The sequence below is a fragment of the Mastigoproctus giganteus genome, chromosome 1, assembly GCF_048544385.1.
Source record: "Mastigoproctus giganteus isolate SK-2022 chromosome 1, ASM4854438v1, whole genome shotgun sequence".
In the NCBI taxonomy this organism is placed as follows: domain Eukaryota; kingdom Metazoa; phylum Arthropoda; class Arachnida; order Uropygi; family Thelyphonidae; genus Mastigoproctus; species Mastigoproctus giganteus.
The window spans coordinates 9,015,017-9,038,816 of NC_143575.1; the positions used below are offsets into that span (position 1 = coordinate 9,015,017).

At 36.1% G+C, this 23,800-nt stretch overlaps 1 protein-coding gene across 1 annotated transcript in view; it reads left to right on the top strand.

Annotated features, from left to right (window-relative positions):
* The window catches only part of LOC150090537 (ATP-binding cassette sub-family C member 1-like), a 237,859-nt gene that overhangs the window by 34,963 nt on the left and 179,096 nt on the right, over nucleotides 1–23,800 (top strand). Inside the window, 5 exon segments of the mRNA XM_090378370.1 lie at nucleotides 46–240; nucleotides 2,953–3,127; nucleotides 9,309–9,563; nucleotides 15,940–16,005; nucleotides 22,741–22,878. Of these exon segments, the coding sequence (XP_090234496.1) occupies nucleotides 46–240; nucleotides 2,953–3,127; nucleotides 9,309–9,563; nucleotides 15,940–16,005; nucleotides 22,741–22,878 (829 nt within the window).

Consider the following 23,800-nt stretch of genomic DNA (forward strand, 5'->3'; position numbering starts at 1 on the left):
ATTTATGTATATATAAAAATTCAGTTTTTGTTTATTTATTCCCAGAATTCCTGCTGTCAAGGAGGAACGGTCAATTGAAGAATCTTATCCTCTCCTTGAAAAGCATAAGTGTGTAGTTTCTTACAAAAAGAAATCGCTGATAGTAGCAATGGCTTCTACATGCTGGAAATTTTTCTGCATTGGAGCAATTTTTCAGTTATTGAATGTAACCTTGAATTTCATGAATCCTCTTATTTTAAAGTAAGTTAGAGAAGAAAACATGTTTTGAAAGATATTCAGGGGACTGTAGCATAAATTTATGTATTATTGATTTAATTTAGATGATAATTTTGTTTAATATGCAAACATTTAATGGCTATATTTGTAGTAGATCAGATTATATTTATTACAAGTATAACAATCTGTCTATGAAATCTGGAGGTTTGTATATCATAGAACAGGACAAGAACTCACTAATATAAAAACAGAATCTCACCATTGAAACTGAACATACACTGAGTGATCACTGAATTATGACCACATACCTAATACTTCATAGATCCTCCTCTTGCCCTCAGTACAGCAGCTATCTGACGTAGCATTGATTCAACAAGATGTCGGAAGCGTTCAGGAGGTATGGCCAACCAAGCTGTGTGTAATGCAGGTATGGAGGTGATTAGTGTATCCAGATGCCTAATATACCTTTCCATAGTGTTCCACAAGTGCTCTATGGGATTGATATTCGGGGAGTTCGGAGGATAATCAATATGCTAGAAGTCAGAACTGTGTTCCTCAAACCATTCCTGCACAAGTGCCTGATGGCTCAGTGCACTGTCATCTTGGAAGACACCATCGTCATTCGGAAAAAAAAGTGTAACATAGCAAGGTGTACACAGTCAGCAAGCAGTTGACAATAGCGGAGACCACTGATATGTTATTCCACATGCACCAGGGGTCCAAGTTCCTGCCAGTGAAACATGCCCCACACCATACAACCGCCTCCACCGGCCTGCACTTTTGATACCATGCATGATGAATGAAGAGCCTCGTGTTGTTGACACCAAATCCATACACAACCATCCACAATGTGGAGTAAATAACGTGACTCATCTGACCAGCACACCTTCTTCCAGTCTTCTAATGTCCAACTTGCATGCTCTTTGCACCAGGCGAGTCTTTTACACTGATGAACCTTGGTTAGGAGAGGATGCCGTAGGAGTCAGATATTGTTCCGTGTTGGCCCATGTTGTATTGGGTAGTCAACTCTTCAACAGTGCTGTGCCTGTTTTCCTCTACGAGTCGTCGGACCCAGCACTCAACTCTAACATCAAATTTAACATCAACTCACAGAACCAACTTTTTATCTTCCTCGTTTATTCATTCAATTGCTGTTTTCTGGAACAACCTTCTTTCGTACGTATTTCCTGAAAATTAGTCTACAGAAGTTCAAGTCTAATGTCAAAAAATATCTTCTTTTGTCTTCTCAACCTCCAACCCAAGCACGGTACTAAGTACTAGAGGTTCCATTACCTCTCGTGTTTGGGGTGTTTTCATAAAAAAAAACATGTATTCAAAGAAATTACTCTTATTATTCCAAATTATTCACCAAGTAATTACCTAAAGGTAACCTAACAAAACTGGTATAGAGATTACAGAAACGGGTATGTATAATACATTCTATTGGTATGGCTATTATTATTAGCATCCTCTGGTATGGCTATGTCTGTGCAAAGCCCCTGAGGAAGTAGCAGATGTATGGGCATGAGGGAGAATGTTAATTTTCACTAACTTTTGCTAATTTTCTCCAGTATTCTCTAATTCTCCAACTTTCTTTAAAAGTCTCTAATCTTCTTTAAATTTACATTAATTTTGTTGTTTTTATATGTATCTATGTTATATATTTATATATAAAGCTATCCATACCAGGGTGATTTATATATAACTACTAGTGGGTTGGTTGGAGTCACTACAATCCTGATGCTCCCAAGTAGTACCCTAATTTTAAAAAGTAATAATGTATAAATAAGTTAAGTACACACACACACACACACACACACACACACACACACACACACACACACACACACACACATATATATATATATATATATATTATATTTATTTTTTTAATTTTTAAATGTTAATATTCAGATTTTAATTTTTTAATTAATAAAATATATTAATTAAATATTTTAATAAATATTTAATTAATATTTTTAAATAATTAAATTCCGTGGACAGCCAAGATAACCAACGCACAGGTCCTGCAGGACATTCACACGGAACGGGACCTGCTCAAAACCATCATCAGCAGGAAATGCAAATACCTAGGTCACATCGCTAGGAACCAACAAAAATATCACCTACTACCACTCATCCTGGAGGGAAAGATCGAAGGCAAGAAACGCCCAGGCAGACCGAAAATGGCATGGCTAGATAACATCAACACCTGGCTTCACATGACAACAGCACAAATTCTACACGTAGCGCTAGACAGAGAACAATATCAAAACGAAGTCGCAAACGCCATTCGGCAGCATTAAAGAAGAAGAAGAAGAAATAATTAAATTAATAAAAAACTTTAAAAAAAAACAGTGTTCACATTGGTTGAACCAGAAGCCAAAAAACATAACATCATCTATACAAATTACTCATTGAGATCCATTGATTTGCAATTAATTGTGCTAAACTGGTTAATTCTGTTTCTACTGTTTTTTTTAAAGTTTTTATTACACTTTTCCTATTAAACTTTAACTTTAGGGATTTATATGGTTGGCTTAAATGAATTTCATTTAAGGCCTTTGTTGACAAAATAAGTCATATCAAACTCTATAAATAGGCAGAGTTAATATTTCTGTATTAATGAATAGGGTCTTGTTTTTTTCACTGTTATCTATTTTGTTTATATTGAAATTTTTTATACTATAAAATGTGAAAGTTGAATGATCATTTCAAATTGTGTATTACTTTTAGCCAAATGTTGAATTTCACTCAAAATGATGAAATCTACTGGCATGGCTTTGTCTATGTTGTTGGCTTCTTTGCTGTCTCATTATTTGTTGGCTTCTTTGATACACAGCATTTATCCATCATGCAAGATGCCTCTATTCAGGTGAAATCAGCATTGATATCTGCTGTCTACAGAAAGGTTAGTCTTTTGCATTTTCAGTCTTTTATTCAATTGTGTTAAACATCAGTTAACAGCTGAATTAAAATTAGTTATGTTTGAAAGGTTACATTTGGACCCTATTAATGCTGCTTCATAAAATTAGACATTATGGAATAAGGATATTCCATATCCTGTGACAATGTGATTCTATGAAACAGTAAGAGTCCATTATAATGACAATTGATAAATCCAATAAAATATTTGTTATAGACAGAGCTGACCTGTCCATTAGGCGAACCTAGGGCGCATTCCAACAAAATGTAATTTTTTTTTTTTAGTGGTTAAAAAAAAAATAATTATTTAAATTAAGGAGAAATGGAGGATGATAAAAGTTCATTTTATGATAATGTTCCATATCGTATTTGTGCACTGTATTGTTATTATCACATAATACAATAAATCATAATAATATATAGCAAGCAGATAAATATTATAGATGAATGGATAGACAAATGAATGGGTAGGAATAGGTAAAATGTATAGATAGGAAGATGGATGATACAGAGTACAACTAGGGTGCAAATTTTAAGTCTCACCTAGGGTGCATGAAATCCTTGCTCCAGCTCTAGTTATAGAGAATAGTCATTATAGACACATTACTGGTTTAAAAGTATATAAATAAAAAACATCATATTACCTTCTCCACTATACATTAATTGCAACTTCCAGAATAGAATCTTGGATATGAATGCCACAAGAATGGATTGCATCAAAAATTAACTTTTCTCAAAGTAACTACAAAGTCACTGAATATTAGAGAAAAAGCCTTGGGTGCAGAATTTAATAATATACTGCTTCCACTGCCCTTGATAGTTTATTACAACAGCAGAATAATTACATGGATATTAAAATGGTAAAATATCTATAATTAAAACTAAAAATATGTACAATTAAAAACATAAAGTAGTAGCTTTTCATTAAAATGCAATAAAATATACCTTAAAAACTGAAAATATTATTATTATAATTAGCCATATGGTGCAAGGAAGCCTGAGGCTTTTGCTGCACCAGCCAAAAAAATTTCTAAGTACAAGTATTCTCCTCATCAGGCCCCAGTTGGTGCTGCTAATTCTTGCTCTCATTCCTGTGTAGTTTCTCACCTTTTTATCAATATGCACACAATGTGGATAAAATGTTAGTTTGGAGTCAAACATGACTCCCAAATATTTAAGTTCTCTCACCAGGCCTATTGTTTTACCAGAAATTTTTATCTGTGGTTTCCTATAGAGCTGTCCTTTAATTACCATAGATCAGCAGAAGGACGACTGTATGAGGAATGACTCTGATTATGTGGGCTACAGAGCTTGGCAACTAGACACCTTAGAGTGACCTGATTGAAGTTTGTAAGGCTCTGAGAGGGTTTAGTAAAATGATTGAAGGTAGAATTTTCACTGTTCTAAAGAAATCCAGAACTAGGGGTCAGATTAGATTGTAGGAAGATTTAGATTTAGATTGTAGTAAGTTTTCTTTTTGCCAGCAAGTCACTGATAGCTGAACAAGTTGCCCTTGCAGGTAGTTGAGGCTGATGGTTTGAATAAATTCAAAGGTCAACTGGGATACTTATGTGTGTGTGTGAGGAGGGAAGCATGTTATATATGTTTTCTTATCTACTTGGTTGTTTGTTTTTTATAGTTTTTTTTTTTTTTTTGCCAGTGCAGCAAAAGCCTGTGGCTTCCTTGCACTCTGTGGTAAATACTATTACTACTACTATTAATATTACTATAAGATATTAAGGGCATGGTTTATCTGATGTTCTAGGCTGGCTCTATTGTTTGCTTTGAGAAGCAAGGCAATGCTGTCTACAAAAGTGACCCTCTCTACTTGGCCAATGTCTAATCCCAGGAATTCATCCAGGACTGGGTTCCAAAAGGTGGGACCTAGAACTGAACCCTGGGGGTATCCTTGGGTAACTGTGCAGAAGATACTCTGGTAATATGTCTTTACTGTGACCTGTCTGTTAATAAGGTAGGTTCCGAAGAATTCCCGCACAGCTTAATCTCCTGAGTGTGCTGAGCCACCAATGGGTGCCAAAAGCTCCAGCAAAGTCAATTGATATAGCCAGCAAGTACTTTTACTGTGTATTCTGTGCTGCATTTATAAGACAGTTCATAGAATCTTCAGTTGAACATCCAAGTTTTAAGGTGAATTGTTTGTCCAAATGAAGGTTTGCATTAGCGCAGTGGATGTCCAGTACTGGTAACAAGGCTCTTGAATTATTTGAGGATTTCTCTGGATTTTTTAGTATCAGATGGAGGTTTGCCAGTTTCCATGTTGTGGGGAATACTCCCTTATCCTGACAGTTGTTATAAATTTGTAACAAATATTGCAGAAAATATTTCACTAGTTCTTTTATCATTTCTATTTCTATGAGGTCACGGCCTGGACATTTTTTGTCTCTGGTTCTTTTAATTACTGCAAAGCATTTCCTCTAAAGTAAATGGCAGTTCGATATTTGTGCTAGTATATTTTTCGTTACAAGAGTAATATAAATACAAGAGTGTGACCCTTTTTATGTAAGGATCCAAGGCACACTTTTGGTTGTTTCTTGAAATGTACCAAAGTAGTTAAGGCCATTGGGAACCAAATATATTTGTCCATAAAATGCATCTATCCTGTGATGGGTTTACCTGTTTTTCTCAATGAAAAACCATGCAATCCTCACATGAGAATAATTAAATTGGCAGTAGTATAAAAAGTCCATAAGTTCCTTCCATTGAAATGGGATTTAAGTCAAGATATATTTCATGTGGTGTGGAAAAATGGTAATCATTAGCATTAGTAGAGGTTACGATGCAAGAAAGCAAGCTTATACAGCATCAGCCAAAAAAAAAAAAAAAAAAAAACCCATTTCCATTTCACTGATCCATTTCTTCCGGTAATCAACTACTCACTGGCCAAAGGCAGTTTTCTGCATATCTATTCTACAACTGTCTTTCTTCAGTTTGAATCTATGCCCCCTCAGGTTTGTAATCTGAGCAAAAGCAAAATCTCATCAGCATTAAGCCTGCTCAATGCATTCCAGGCCTTATACATCTCAATCAGATCACCTCGCAGGTGCCTAGTCTCCAGACACTGTAATTTGCAGAACTTAAGCCTTTCTTCGTAAGCGCACCCCTTTGTTCCTCTCACCAGTCTTGTTGCCCTTCTCTGTACTCATTCTAGCAACTCTACATCTTTCCTAAAATGAGGCTTCCAGACCTGTACTCAAGGTGTAGCCTGACCATTGTCTTATACAAGGGGATAAGGCAATAGTCAGGCCACACTTTGAGTACTGTGTACAGGTCTGGAAGCCTCATTTCAGGAAGGATGTAGATTATAAGCACCATTAGCATTAGCATTAGTAGAGGCATATGATGCAAGAAACCAAGCTTATGCAGAATCAGCCAAAAAAAAACCACTCCCATTTCACCCCTCCATTTGTAAGAAATACTTGTTCAGCTGAGCCTTAAATTTATTTAGGCTATCAACTTCCACAACAAGGGATGGAAGTCTGTTCCACCAACCAACTACCCGCTGGCTAAAGGCAAATTTCCGCACACCTATCCTACATCTGTCTTTCCTCAATTTGAATTTATGCCCTCTCAGGTGATTATTCTGAGCAAGAGGAAGAATCCCATCAGCATTGAGCATGCTCAAACCATTCAAGGCTTTATACACCTCTATCAGATCAGCTCGCTGGTGCCTGGTCTCCAGACACTGTAATTTGAAAAACTTAAGTCTTTCTTCGTAAGAGCAACAATTTGTTCAATTCACTAATCTTGTTACCCTTCTCTGTACTCGTTCCAGCAGCTCTATATCCTTCTTGAAATGAGGCCTCCAGACCTATATACAGTACTCAAGTTGTGGCCTGACCATTGCCTTATACAAGGGAATAATCACCTCCTTATCCCTGCTAGAAAAATTCCTGTATATCATTGACAAGACACCATGAGGTATTCTTGCAGCCCATCTGCACTGCTCAAAAAACTTCATATCTGCCTGCACAAATATCCCCAGGTCCTTTTCATTCTCTACCACTGTCAGTGTAGTACCACAGAGTTGATACGTTACTCTGGGGTTACTGTTTCCCATATGTAGTACTTTACATTTGTCAATGTTAAACTTCATTTGCTACCTCTCAGCCCATCTGCTCAACCTTTCCAGATCCTGTTGCAGCAGCATACTGTCAGTAATGTCCTTAACAACAATGCGAACCTTTGTACCGTTTGCAAACTTGGACATTAAGCTTGATATACCATCATCAATATCATTTATAAATACAGAAAACAAATGGACCCAACACTGAACCCTTAGGGACTCCACTAATAACATTAGTCCACTATGAGCAGTGTCCATTGATTACCACTCTCTGTCTTCTCCCCCTTCAACCATCCCTTTATCCATAGCAGCAATTTGCCTCCAATACCACACTGCTCCAATTTGTGCAGCAGTCTTCCATGTGCAACAGTATCAAAAGAATTTCTAAGATCTAAATATGAAATATAATATGATCCAAATATAATATGAAAGTTATTCCCTGCATCCAGTTCTTTTGTGACTGCATCGTAGTATCCAATCAAATTGGTCAGGCAAGGCTTTCCCTTAAAAAAACCATGCTGTGTCCGAGCTATAACTGAAGTCTTGTCTAGATGATCCTGCAGTGCTTCTTTAACCAGTGCCTCCATTAATTTTCCTCGAACAGAAGTTAAACTTACAGGTCTATAATTACTTGTGTCAGCCTTAGTTCCTCCTTTGTGAATTGGGGTCACATTTGCACAGCTCCAGTCTATGGGTACCTCCCCTGAGTCCAAAGAAGCTCTCATAATTATGGCTAATTGTTTGCTTACTTCCTTTGCTGCCTCCTTTAATATAAATGGATAGATCCCATCCACCTCGGGTGCCTTTTTTATGTTTATCCTTAACAATTTCTCCTCCACTTTCCTCTCAGTTATTACAAAATCATCTATCTCACTGCCAGAGTTTACTTCACCTCTGGCATTCCCCTTCCTAAATAACTCCTCATGTGTGAATGTAGATGCAAAATACTCGTTTAATTTGTTAGCCACCTGAGCAGGATCATCAACAGTTGAACCATCAATATCCAGTGAACCAATCTGATTCATCCCTTTCCTTCTAGAGTTTACATAGGTAAAGAACTCTCTTCTGTTTTTCTTTGCATCCTTTGCCAAGGATTTCTCATAATCTGCCTTTGCCTGCCTAATCTCCTTTGTGACTTGGTTACAGACCAGCTTATATCTATCATAGGCTTCCATGTCACCCATTAATTTATATGTATCCCTTGCATTTTTCTTCTCTGCCACATGTCTCATTAGTTCAACTGACATCCATTTAGGCCTAAACCTTGAACAATATTTCTTAGTTGGTATGTAAAGCCTAGTAGCTTCCAAGATAAGTTATTTGAATGCTTCCCATTTTGAATTTGCTGTTGGTAACATCATCATTTGGTCCCACTGTATAGAATTTAAATACTGTCACAGACCATCATAGTCAACTTTATGAAAGCAGAAACTCTTCCCTTTACCCCTGATAGTAGTTACCTCTTTGAGTAAATCCCACTTCAGCACACTGTGATCACTGCCTCCTAGTGGTTCCTTTATCTGCAGATTCTTAATGCATGAAGAATCACTACTGAAAATCAGATCAAGAGTATTACTCCCTCTAGTTGCCTCCCAGACATGTAGAAAATGTAGAAAACAATCATCCAATAAATCCACAAAAGCCTTGCTAGTGTGTGAGTGGCCAATCCACAAATTCCAGTCAATATCTGGAAAATTAAAATCCCCCATTATAAGACTCTCTGATTTACTGGCCCACTCTATTTCCCTGTACAGTTTCTTATTATACTCATCAGAGTCATTAGGCCTATAGCACACTCCTTCTCTCAATTTTGATCTCCCAATGCTGAAGTCACATCAAATTGACTCGACACTGCACTGTCCAGCGATGTCGACTGGCTTCACTTCCTTGGATTTTATGTGTGTCTTAACTAATAGCATAATCCCTCCTCCCTTCCTATCCTGTCAATAATGTTATAAGGGCATGAGTAAAATAAAAAAGTTTCCTCTTCTAATAATTATTAATTACACATTTTTTTCCATGAATTGAGTCAAGGTCAGAAAGAAGAAAACAGTAAGCAGTCTTTGAATATTTCTTTACACAGGTATTCCGAATTAGTAGTGCTACCAAGAAAAAACACTCAAGTGGAGAAATAATCAATCTCATGGCAACAGATGCAGAGGAGATACTACAAGCTACTTTCTTTTTACACAATTTGTGGGGTATTCCATTGAGAATAATTCTTGGGATATATCTTTTGTGGCAATACCTTGGGCCATCTTGCTTAATGGGAGCGGTTGTTGTTGCAATCATCATCCCAATTACATCATTTGCTGGGAAAAAAATAGACAAATTTCAGGTAATATTTCTATTTTAATGACAGATTACTTTACCGCATGCTTATTTATCTAGTAAATGAAAATAATTGTCTTGATTTAAATAAAACTTAGAAAATTAATATTGTTCTTCACATCTTTCTCAATCTCATTCACTTGTGTGTGGGATTGAGAAAAATGTTTGACTGCAGAGTACAACCTCACTTTCTAGTGTGCTGTACTTGTCTAACTAGCTAAATATACTTTTTTTTTCTTTCCATACAAATTTCAGAGCAGCCTCCTTTATATGCACTTCCTCTTGTCCTTAAATAGTTTAAAATGTAGGGGCTAGTGAAATTATTATTAATTATTATCATTAACTATATGGTGCAAGGAAGCCTGAGGCTTTTGCTGCACCAGCCAAAAATAAAAATCCTGAGTTACTGAAGGAGAGAGAGAGAGTATTAGCATTAGCATTAGCATTAGTAGAGGCATTTGATGCAAGAAAGCAAGCTTATGCAGCATCAGCCAAAAAAAAAAAAAAAACCCACTTCCACTTCACCCCTCTGTTCGTTCAAAATACCTGTCCAGCTGAGCCTTAAACTTATTTAGGCTATCAACCTCCACCACAAGGGATGGCAGTCTGTTCCACCAACCAACCACCCGCTGGCTAAAGGCAAATTTCCGCACGTCTATCCTACATCTGTCTTTCCTCAATTTGAATTTATGCCCTCTCAGGTGATTTTTCTGAGCTAGAGGAAGAATCCCATCAGCATTGAGCATGCTTCAACCATTCAAGGCTTTATACACCTCTATCAGATCACTTCGCTGGTGCCTAGTCTCCAGACACTGTAATTTGCAAAACTTAAGCCTTTCTTCGTAAGAGCACCCCTTTGTTCCATTCACTAATCTTGTTGCCCTTCTCTGTACTCGTTCCAGCAGCTCTACATCCTTCTTGAAATGAGGCCTCCAGACCTGTATACAGTACTCTAGGTGTGGCCTGACCATTGCCTTATACAATGGAATAATCACCTCCTTATCCCTGCTGGAAAAATTCCTGTATATCATTGAGCTACTCCATGAGCTACTCTTGCAGCCCGTCTGCACTGCTCAGAGAACTTCATATCTGCCTGCACAATCACCCCCAAGTCCCTTTCATTCTCTACCACTGTCAGTGTAGTACCACAGAGTTGATACGTTGCTCTGGGGTTGCTGATTATAGTATAGTAAATATTAATTATAGTATATAAATATAATTATAGTAAAGTAAATAAATGATTATAGTATAGAAGTTTTGCATGCATTTCTTGAACATTCTTGTATGAATTGTACATTCTTTCATGAACTGTTAGTAAATAGGACCGAAAGTAGTTTAAATGTGTATTATCTTTTGATAATGTGCAAAGTCTTGTATATTCCTTATCTATATATTGTGTTATTTAGTTAAATTTAGTTAATCCTTTGGAATTATAACTGTTTTAATATTGTTTTCATGAGCTTGTATTTAATTCACAATATGTTACTATATTCGCATTCATTCATGGTTTTGCCTAAACTCTCTAAAACACTGATTTGTTTTGTTTTGTTTTGTTTTTGTTTTTGGCTGCTGTAGTCTCGGTAGCCCTGCAGGTTCTTGGAAACAAAAGTTCATAATTTAAAAAGAAAAAAAGAGTATACAGAGAAGAGATGTAGCTATGAAATTATGATAGTGTAATCAGCTGTTTTATGTACTTGATGTTCTCTGCTTGTATTTGCTTGTAGACTTCTAAAATGAATGAATTATATAGCATTTTATTTTAACAAAATTTAAGGTACTGAATGATATTAAAAAGCTTCAGTAAAATTTAAAAAATATTTAAAGGAGGAGTAAAATCCATGTTTCAATTGGTGAGAATCAAACTATGGAAACTTTTGCCTTAAATTTGAATAGATATAGATTGCAAGCAGAAAGTAAGAAGAGATTCATGCAAAGTTTGGTGTTTTTTTTGTTTTTATTTTTCTTTTTTTTTATTTTATACTTTTTAATAAAGTCTCTCTCTTTATTAAAAATGGGTTGGTATTTTTTAATGAATAAGATTATATCTTTAAGAAAACTTGTTGAGGTAAGAGAAAATTATCTTTTTCATAAATCAACCTTTGCCATCGAAATGAGTACTGATTTTTAAAGAAGGTGGCCCAAATAAATTACACAGTGCAAAAAAGACTATTAAAGGGACTCAGAATTAATCATCAACATTTTAATGGATTCATGTACACAGTGTTTAATCAATATCAATATTACTGTCTTGTGATAGAATTGCCCTTTACTAAGTTAAGAGGCTTTTTATACTAGTAAGTGGTCATCAGTAGTTTCATTAGATTTAACTGGTGCAAAATAAGTTGAAGAATATCATATGTTTGCTATATGTAAATTTTAAATGTTATACTGACACTAAAGAGTTCTATAAAAACTAATTTCATTATTACATCATTTATTTTAAATACATCTTTTTCCATTTACTCACTAATATAAACTGCAAGGGACCTAGCATCCCTATGCCTGTGAACTTTTGGGGAACTCTAATGGCCACATTTCAGGACAGTTTACTCAGTTAGTTTTATTCAGAGAATTTGTAAAAGTAATAGTCTCATTTTAGCAATTCAAGTGAGGTGGATGCAATCAACAGTGTAGAACTTATGTGCTCTTTAGTAAACTGTTCTACACAGGTATGTTGCCAATCATCTTATTTTATATATATATATATAGTTTTGAAATTAGTTCAGAGGAGAAGAAGAAGAAGAAGAAAAGAAAAAAAAATTAGAGGTTGAAGGAATATTATAAAGTCATAAAGAAAACAATTTGTTTAACGACAAAAGTAATAACAATAGGAGAAAAAAAAGGATAAAATACTAAGGAACGCGATATTGTCACATAATGCACAACCTTGGTGTTACTGATCCTGGGTTAGTCACTAAAATTGAAAGAAAAAAACGACAATATTGTCTCTCTCTGTTTTGGAGGGGGGGACCACGTAACAGGCATGTAGTTTATAATTGACCCTACTGAGAACACAGATATAACAGGAAGGAAAGCAAACTTACTGCCACGAGAAAGCACACCAAACTGAATTCAGAAGTGAAACAAGAACTGAAAGCTATATAAAAAATAATAAAAGCACTAGCTAGTGACATCTAGCAGCAGGGAAAAAAAAGATGCTAAAAACTTTGTGAAGGTGAAAAAAGTTAATATAGGAGGAAAATTGCATCTTGCTACGTGTTTATAAAACTAGTGACTGGCAAGAAATAAGAAGAATATACAAGAAAAGCAAAAAGAAGAAGAAAATGTAGAAAAATGGCGATGCTCGGGTAGTCCAGGGTTACAAATCCCAAACTGAGTTCTGAAGGTATGAATCATGAATTTAATAAAAACACCTGAAAGGTAAGTGAATAAAATAATATGAAGTCATAAAATTATATATAATTTTCCTTTTATATATTTCATTTCTAAATTTCATAAAACTCCTGTTAGTATCAGGTTTATTTACCTCTTATAAAAACAGTTATGCCCAGTTACTGGAAAAACATTGGAACAATTACTTAAAATAATTACTTAAATAATCATTTATTTAATATACATTTGTGGATGATTTATTGTATTTTGTTGTGATTTTTCACATTTTTAGCCTCGGCGCCATAAGGAAGGCACAGTCTAAACTTGTTATTTATTGGCTTATAATTTTAGCTACATTGGCCTTGTATTTATAGTGTTCAAAATTTTTGTTACATATTTCTTCCTCTGTACTCTTTACATTTTTTTTTTTTTTTTTTTTTACTACTATCTTGGTTTAACTACTGTCTTAGTTTAACTTGTTTCTTCACTTTTATTTGCACTTTTCATTCTGCCTCCCTCCTATTTTCTTTTACATATGTTTATATATATGTATGCACTATAGTGCAATGTTTGTTTCAAGAAGTGGGATTGTTTATATGCTTTTCTCCTGTTCATTAATGTTCATTCTAAGTGAATTGTATCTTAAGAAAACACATAGACACCTAGTTCACATAGACAACTTCTCATACTCATTTTATGGATCTCCCATTCACAAAATTTTTATTATACCAAGTATCATTTGATTCATGAAAATTCAATATCTTTGTTATTTCTCCGAGCAGAGTGACCTAATTAAAATTCCTTTTTAGTTAATCACTTTGCATTTAGTACAGATGTTCTTGTGTTATTGGTAATATGTACATATTAAATTTTGCACGTAGTTTTTTATTTTATTTTGCACAAATTTATTTGTGTTTTTTTTGGTTAGGAGGGAGAGTCTTTTGGTACTTTGACTATGGTAGTATCACATCATCATGTATTATGTTATGCTGGTTAATATGCTCTTTATTTTGCCAGTCAAGACTATCACTGCCAGATTGTCATGTGCAGGTTGAAATCTTTGTACTCTTAGGATAAAAGCCTTCGTCCTTCCCCCTGAGATCAGCAAACTACAGCTTGTCTCTTATGAGATATGAACTCAGACCTCTCTAAATGAATGATAATCGATCAACCTACTTATCAGTAATTTGCAGAAGTCAATCCTGGAGGACTTTTTGAAAAATATATAAAAAATATGATCTACTATCTGTTTATCAGTCTGTTCAACAAATAGGCAGTCAAAACAGTAATTACTTAAAAAATAAAAGAAATGAATCATTCTTGTGAGCATCGAAAGTTACTGAACAAGATACGAGGAGCATTTTAAAAGTTTATGGCCTGAGTATGAAGGGTTTATTTGAGGAGTCTGGTAACATGTTACTTTTCAACATAGTCCTCTTTAGAGTCAGTACTACTGATGCCGCAATATGTTGATAACAGCTGTGAAGAAAACTCTCTTGGACTTCCAGGAATGCATCCACTGCAGCAATGATGTCACCTGTTGATGAGAAAATGGATGCTAGCTGGGTATTTTTTCAGATTAGGAAATAGGTAAAAGTCGAATGGTGCCAGATGTGGTGAATATGGGGGATGGTTCAAGATTTAAAACCTGTATTCATGCAGTGCAGCCATGGCAATGACAGATTTGTAAGCAGACGTGTTGTCGTGGTGGAAAAAGACTGCTTTTTTCAGTTTTCCTCTTTTCTTTGATGTTTTCATTCAAATTCCTCACGAGGTCTGCATAATATATGCTCCTGTGACTGTTTGGCCTTTCTGAAGATAATCCACTAGCAACACTCAATCGGCATCCCAAAAAATTGGTGTCATCACTTTGCCAGTAGATGGAATCAACTTGACTTTCTTTGGAGACAGAGAAGAGCTGTGTTTCTGATGTTTATACTGCTCTGTCTCTGGCTGAAAATAATAGAGCCACATCTCATCCATGATCACAAACCTTGCAAGGAAATTTACTGGATTTGCTTGATCTGAATTGATTCAGGTTTTGAAGGCCTTGAAAGGATTGAGTAAGCTCAATGCTGATGGAGTCATTTCTCTTGCTCAGACCATACTCATGAGGAGGCATAAATTCAAATTGAGGTGGATGGTTGCAGGTTGTATGTGCAGAAATTGCCTTCACCCAGAGGGTGGTCGATTGTTGGAACACACTCTTATCTGGTAGTGTGTGGAGGTTGGTAGCTTGAATAAATTCAAGTAAGGACTAGATAAACTACTAGAGGAAATGGACAGGTGGAATGGGAAGTGTTGGCTGATGCCATATAAGCTTGATTTCTTGCATCATTTGCCACTACTACTAATAATAATAACAAAAAAATTATGCTAATGTTCACTTGAGCTGACAACTCTTGTGTGTTTTTAATCTGCTGTCAACAACTTTGGGGCCCATCTTGCTGACACCCTTCACCAGATTGTGCATATCGTCAACAACTTTTGGAGTGATGGATGTTCCAGGTCTTCCATAGTGTGGGTAATCTTTTAGGTTCTCCCTTCCTAGTTTAACATTTTCTGCCCACTTCTTAACCATGGAATAGGAAGGGGCATCCTTTCTCATTGTAACCATATCCTCACGCCTTTGGCATATGTCCAATTGCCTTTGGCATATGTCCCTTTTTTTTCTGAAGTATTGGATTGCTGCATTGTGACTGATTTTGTGGATCTTACCTCATTCACACGACTTTGTTGAATTCAAGATCTGTAATTAAAAAAATACTCCATTGAAACTGCATGAAACTTGGTGGGTTACTAATTGAAGTGTTATACATTAAGTACAGAAATTTTTTAAACCCTGTAGTACTAACCTTTTGTACTCAGATCATGAACTTTTTCAAACTTCTCTCATATAGTAATTTTGCTTTAATTGTGCGTATTTAAATGGATAATATGTCTGTCATTCTCTATATACATTTTTCTCTGTTTTTAATAAAATTGAATTCCTCCTGCTATAAATTTAAAAGTAAGAGTTTGTTTAACATTGATGTTGTTTCATTGTTTAGGAAGCAAGAATGAAAAAAAAGGATGAAAGGTTGAAAATTATGAATGAAATCCTAAATGGCATTAAGGTAAGGGTACCATAGAATTATATCAATAGAGTAAATATTTTTATTAAAAAAATTTGGGTGATCTTTTCATTATGTAGTAGATCTTCATTATATAATAGATCTACGTTTTCATGTGTGGGCTCTCATGATGGGCATAATCAGGAGGTCATATTTGATTATGGAAAATAATCCAAATTTAAATAATGAAAATTGAGAGAGAGAGAGAGAGAGAGAGAGAGAGAGAGAGAGAGAGAAATATTGGGCAAGTGGCATAATACAATGCAGGATTTTAGCTGTAGTTACTGATGTTATCAAACATCAGTTCAAATCCTTCCACTGTCAATTTTATTTTTTCAACTTTTGTTTTCAATTTCATAATTGAATGATTTTCATGATCAGTTATTGAGATTTGACTATGACCATCTCTGGGAAATGCATATGCAGATGATTATCATATTATATAAGCCAGTGATTGGGCCATATCCCTTGAGTAGTGCATACAGGTCTAGAAGCCTCATTTTAAGAAGGATGTAGATCTGTTGGAATGGGTGCAGAGAATAGCGATGAGATTATTCAAAGACAAAAAAGGATAGATACCCTTGCCACAAAAGACTTCAGCGTATTATGGAAGTGGGTAGTTTGAATAAATTTAAGGAAGAATTAGGCTTGTTATTAGAGGGGACAGAAAGATGAGGTAGAGTAGGGTTTTTTTTTTTTCTTCTTTTGCTGATACTTTAATCCGTAGATTATGCCTTAATTCATCTGGGTATTCCATCCTGTTCATAAAAATATCAAATAAGGTATCGAATTCATATAATTATTTATGCTATGGGGTGATCCATTCAAAACACCATAAAAGTACAACAATGTTATATCACTACACTGCTCATTTTTGTTTGTTTTGTTATAGATATAAAAAGGAACATTGGGAATTTACTGATACTGCATTACTACTAAATATGACCAATAGAGGCACTACTGTAACAGCCATTTCAAAATGGATCCAACTACTAATGGAATGCACAGTCAAAGTTTTACGTGTGTACAATATGAATACAGATGAGTGTATGGTGTAGTTGTTGTTGTTATTTGGTTTTTAGGCGCATTAGCAACTAAGGCCATATTGCTCCCGGAATATGCGGTGGTCATTCCCTGACCTTTCTGCATCCTCCGTATTTAGTGGTGATGGGGCTCGAACCCCGGTCTAATCAAGAACATTTTGTACAATCTTATTAACAATAACTAGAGCATGCTGTACAGTTAGTATCCCGGCCCTGCAAGTTTTGGCCGGTACCCTACCACTGCACCTTGAAATTTCGAAAAAAGGGCTATATTATAGACTTAAAAAAGGAATCCACATGGGTTTCTTAGGCATAATCTCAAACCTTGCCAATGACATCAAGGCAGAGAAATTGCCACACAACTACATCAAATATGGCAAACTGAATGGGAGCAAGAGACCAAAGGTGCTGCTACCAAAAGGTTTTTTCCACAGGTGGCTATGGTTAGCCCAAAACCACCTAAGTGGTATCTATTTCTATTGACAGGTCATGGATCCCTTAAAGCTAAATTGCACTCTTTGGGACTGGCCAATGACCCCCCCCCCCCACTATACCTGTGGCAAAAGTGAGGATTGGACACACATTCAATATGACTGTGTAATCTATGAAAATCAATGTAGACAGTTAATCACAGAAATTGGACCCCTTCCTAGGGGCCAAGAACATCAATTCATCATGGAGGAGGTCTTTTACAAGGCCTTCACCAAGTATGCTCAAACCATTTTTGAAATCTGCTGAACCTTGCAGAGATAGGCTCTTCAACCAGTCCCCGTAGCAAATCAATAGACCAAATATATAACCAGCCCATTTCCCTCCCCATGCCCAGTGAATGACAAAATCTCTACATGACTAAACATACCTGAATTGACTCAGAAATTACCAGGACTTTACCAGAGTTGACACCCTGCCCCTGGGGACTCCTTTGGCTCATTGCCAGTGGACCATAGAGGTAGGAAAATAACCAAATGTGACTGATGGGAATAAAGGCAGGCTGGTACTGCCCTCATGATAGCATACGTCCAACCAAAACAGACCAAGTTCCCAAACACGACAATACTCATGGAAAGGACTTTAAAGAGACTGGTATAGACATGCAGCCAGGGTTACCTGTCAGCTGGAAAAAACTAGTAAGTTGCAGGTTTCTGAATTATGCTAGTATGAATGAGGATTGAATAAATGAGAATTGGAATGAATGTAAAGGCAAGAATTGGAATGAATGTAAAGGCAAGAGTATGAAAGGAAATGCTAGGAATGGTGAGTGAATGATAATTTATGCCTCTGGGTGTGTGAGGGAAGAATGTGTAAGAATGGGTGAGTGCTGAAAGAGTAAATGTGGAAATTGAGTAAAATTAGCAAATGACTGCGGAGTGAAATGGGCTGTGTGAATATAAAGGCGTAAAAGTGTGTGTGCCTAGATGAATGAATGAATACGAGAAATAGTGTGTTGAATGAATAAATGTGGAAAGCAGAATGTAAAAGTGTGACAGGAAGTTTGTTTTAAAAAAGAAAAAAAAAAGGAAAAATTTAGCATTAGTATAATTGCTATATAAATGTGTGTGTGTTCTTTTTTATTATTATTTGTATGTCATTTAAATTGTGTGAGCTTTCTTTAAATTATTGCTTGTTTAAATTGTTGCTTTGCCTTTAAAGCAATAGTTAAACAAGCATTAAATTATTTTAAAAGCAATAATTGGACAGGCAAGATTGAGAGCTTGGTGTCAGTTTTGCTTGTTTAATAAGTCACCCCTCCCTGGTTTGAATGATAATGATGGATGAATGAAAAAAAAAAAAAAGTATAAAAAAGTTGTAAAATATAAAAACTATAAAATGTTGCCTAGAAATGTAGGGGGAAAAAAAAACTATAAAATGCAATGAAAAAAAAAAAAACTATAAAATGCAATGAAAAAAAAAAAAACTATAAAATGCAAAAAAAAAAAAAAATCGTGTATGAGCGAATAATATAAATTGCATGTTCTGTTCCAACCTCTCCACCAGATGGATGGATAGCCATTGGAACCTTATGGACCATGTGGTCATCCATGCTGTTGGCTGTTCCTAGCCAGCATGCTGTCTCAGGTGGGATATAACCACCAGCTCAGCAGCTGCCATTAGGCATTCCTAGCCACACTCCCTTGCATGGTCCTTTGCCTCCACTCCCCGGACGGGAGGTTACCTCTGGTCTTCTCCCCCCTTGCCGCCCCTCTTTCCGCTATGGTGGGGCAGCCCTGCTTCACTGATTTGGGGGTCATCTCCTATATGGACCCCCATATCTCTGTATTTTCCCTCCAGCCTTCAGTCTCCCCCTCTTCCTCTAACTTACAACTACTAGCATTCAAATCATTGTTAAATTGCTTGAGCCAAAAACTTAATGACATCAAATCGCATAACTAGTACTCCTTTTGGCTGACCCCTATCTATAGCGGGTTTTTTAATTTTTTTAAATTTTATTTATTTATTATTATTTTTTTTTAAGGTCCTAGCCATTGAAATCTCAGGAAATTAGGTGGCAGGACCTGCCAGAGTAAATAACTATAATACTTGTGTACCTGGTCTGCCTCCACGGGGCGGAGTGTGGGCAACGTTGGGTCCCATTAGGGGCCCAGCGGCCAATAACCAGAGGAACAATGGTACACAACACTACACATATACAAGATCCATATCCATACACTTTTAAACCTCTGCCGTTGACAGTGTTCTGTTTCACACCTACAATATATACTACGCAGAGATGGGGGAAACCCCTGGTGCCGTTTGACACTAAACACACTCTACACTCTACAACAAGTTATTGTGGTAAGTCACAGCAAGTCTTTAAGGCATTTGTCAAGAGAAACAGGTATGCCTTTTACCACCTGCCATTTCATAGTGCAACGTTATCTGAAAATGTATCCATATCACATGCAACATGTACAGGCTCTGCAATAGTGAGATCATGTATTCCACTTAGCCTTCAAAACATTTGTGTGTGAAAAGTTAAGAGGCAGATGAAAACTTTCTCAACAGATGGCTGTTTAATGATGAGGCCATGTTTCATGTGTCTAAAAGGGCCAACACACATAATGCAATCATTTGGGCCATGGATAACCCTCATGCTTCCTAAGAGTAGTAGTAGTAGTAGTGGAATGTGATGCAAGAAAGCAAGTGTATGAGCTTATGCAGCATCAGCCAAAAAAAAAAAAATTACAAAACAATCCCCTCTAAATGGTTGTCCAGTTCCTCTTTAAATTTATTTAACCTATCAACTTCCACAATGACAGATGGAAGTTTGTTCCAGCAATTAACCACTCGCTGGCTAAAGACAAATTTCCGCACATCTATTCTACATCTGTCCTTCCTCAATTTCAATTTATGACCCCTTAGGTTCGTAATCTAAACAAATGGAAGAATCCCATCAGAATTCATCGTCTCAACCCATTCAAGGCTTTATACACTACAATCAGATCACCTCACAGGTGCTTAGTCTCCAGCTGCTGCAATTTGCAGAACTTATGCCTCTCCTGGTCAGAGGATCCCTTCATTCCCCTCACCAATCTTGTTGCCATTCTCTGTACATGCTCAAGCAAATCTACATCCTTCCTGAAATGAGGCCTCCAGACCTGTACACAATACTCAAGGCATGGCCTGACCATTGCCTTATACAGAGGGACAATCACTTCCTTTTCCCTGCTAGCAAAATTCCTGTATATCGACAACACCCGATGACCTGCTCTGGCAGCCTGTCTACATTGCTCAGAAAACTTCATATCTGACTGCACAATTATTCCCAGGTCTTTTTCATTTTCTACCACCTTAAGTGTAGTACCACACAGTTGGTACGTTTCTCTGGGGTTACTTCTACCCATATGCAGTACTTTGCATTTTTCAATGTTAAACTTCAGTTGCCACTTCTCAGCCCATCTGCCCAAATTATCTAGATCCTGTTGCAGTAACACACTGCCATTACTGTCATTAACAACCCTGCCAAGCTTTGTATCATCTGCAAACTTCGATACTAAGCCTGATATACCTTCATCAATATCATTGATAAATATACAAAACAACAGTGGACCCAACACCGAACCCTGTGGGACTCTACTAATAACATTAGTCCATGAAGAGCAGCATCCATTGATTACCACCTTCTGTCTTCTCTCGCTCAACCATCCTTTTATCCATTGTAGCAACTTACCCTTAATACCATTCTGCTCCAATTTGTACAATAGTCTTCTATGCGCAAGTGTCAAAAGCTTTCCTGAAATCCAAATATATGATATCAAAATTATTTTTTGCATCCAGTTCCTTTCTAACCACATCATAATAACCAATCAAATTTGTCAGACAAAACTTTCCCTTAACAAACCCATGTTGTGTCTGAATTATTGCTGCAGTCTTGTCTAGATGATCCTGCAATGCATCTTTAACCAGTGACTCCATTATTTTACCCGGAACAGAAGTTAAACTAACTGGTCTGTAATTACTTGTGTCACCCTTCGATCCCCCTTTATGAATTGGGGATACATTTGCACATATCCAGTCCGTGGGAACCTCCCCTGAGTCCAAGGATGCTCTCATAATTATGGCTAAGGGTTTGCTTATTTGCTTTGCTGCCTCCTTTAATGTAACTGGATAGATCCCATCCACCCCAGGTGCTTTTCTTATGTGTAACTTCAACAATTTCTCCTCCACTTTGCTCTCAGTTATTACAAAATCATTAAGTACCCTGCTAAAATTTGATAACCTTCTGCCTTTTTTAAACCTTAATAATTCTTCATGTGTGAATGTAGATGCAAAATACTCGTTCAGTTTGTTTGCTATCTGAGCAGGATCATCAACAGTCAAACCATCGATGTCAAGTGGACCAATCAGATTCATCCCCTTCCTTTTAGAGTTTATATAAGTAAAGAAATCCTTCTTGTTTTTCTTAGCATCTTTTGCCAAGGATTTCTCGTAATCAGCCTTCGCCTGCCTAACCTCCTTTGTGACTTGATTACTTGAGTTGGAAAGGGCAAGTCCTAAAGTTAATGTGTGTGTGTGCAATTACATATGATAAGGTGTTTGGGCCTTTCTTCTTTGCTGAACCCTTATTTGAACATGCTTGAACTGTTTTTCGTTCCACAGTTATCTTAAGATGATGATGAAATGAAAAATGTTATTTTCCAGCAGGATGATGTACCTCCGCACTGGTCAATTGAAGTGCAAAACTTCCTTAATCAAACATTTTCATGAAAACTGGTGTGGTTTTGCTTAGCCCCAAATTCACCTGACTTTTTCATGTGGGGTTCTGTCAAGAACCTTGTATGTGCTTAACATCTGAGAAATGTTAATGACCTGAAAAGGAGGGTCACTGCTGCATTTGAATCAATCACACCACAAATGCTGGATAACATCTTGAAAACTCTGGTGCTGCCCAATATTGCATATTTCATAGGTCGTCCACCTTCACAGGCCATCCAGTGAAAACTTCAGAGTTTCAGCTATTTTGTTCAAAGTTTGAATAAAATACTGGAAATAGTTTTTATTGTATTCTTTTTTTTTACTTTTATATTGTTTCAAACGGATCACCTTGTATATTCTCCAAACTTTTCTAAGAATACTGTCCATTGTTATCGAATATATTTTAATCGTAATGTTGCATGCTAAAATGATATTGATAATAACTCATGTGGTACTATTGTACACAAATTATATTTGCTTATGTTTATTTTATTTTATTCAGGTATTAAAGCTATATGCATGGGAATTGCCATTCAGTAATCATGTGTTTTCAGTGCGTAAGGGAGAATTATCAAGTTTAAGATTTGCCTTTTATTTTACAGCCTGTTTTACTTTTGTGTGGTGTACAGCCCCAGTTGTAGTAAGTATTCATATGTATCCAGGTATGTACTATATGCTGTTCTTGTAATTCTCCTCTAAGAAAATAATTTCCAAATATATTATCACATCCTTCTTGATGTGGAATACCATATACATTTCATTTCTTTGGGTATCGGATGGATTCTTATATACTTACTAGTCTAGAATTTTAATCATAACATGTCAATAAACTGTATCATACCAGTTTCATATCAATTGTCATAGCTGCAAACTCTCCAAATTTTCCACGGATAATCTGTGTTTTTGACTCAAGTTGACTCCCTTCTCTGTCTCACTGTTATTAATAGAATTGGCCAACAGAGTGCCTCTGTCTTTTTGCAAACACAGTTTTTTCCTGCTTTTTTTTTCATTTTTGTAAAAATATAATAAAACTGCATTAAAATCAAAATTAAAAAAAAAAAAATGTTTTTAATTTCAAGCATACTGCTGTGGTAAAACTGAAAAGAGTAATTGTTTTTTGCTGTAATTGTTTAGTTAGTCAAAAAAAGAAAACTTTTTATTTTACAGGTTTTCATTTGCAATGCAGTGCATAAGTTAAGGCCTAGGGATAATACACTGGTGTGCAAAATTTAAGGACCAGTCAAGTTTTCACCTATAGTTTCTCATAGGAGTAGCCTGATTATAGGAAAAGCATACCAAAGGAACCTTGTGAGGTACAGAAATGATGAAGGAAACAACACCGACACAACAACGGAAACAAAACGGTACAAAGGGACTTTATTCAAAAATGGCAACATAGCACTTGCTGCCATGATACAGATGCATCACTGCCAAAGATGGAACAAAGGGAAGAGGTTTTTTTTTTTTTTTTTTTTTTTATGAAAACCCCAAACACGAAAGGTATCAAAACCTATAGTACTTAGTACCGTGCATGGGTTGAAGGAGAAGTATGGGGGGAGGGG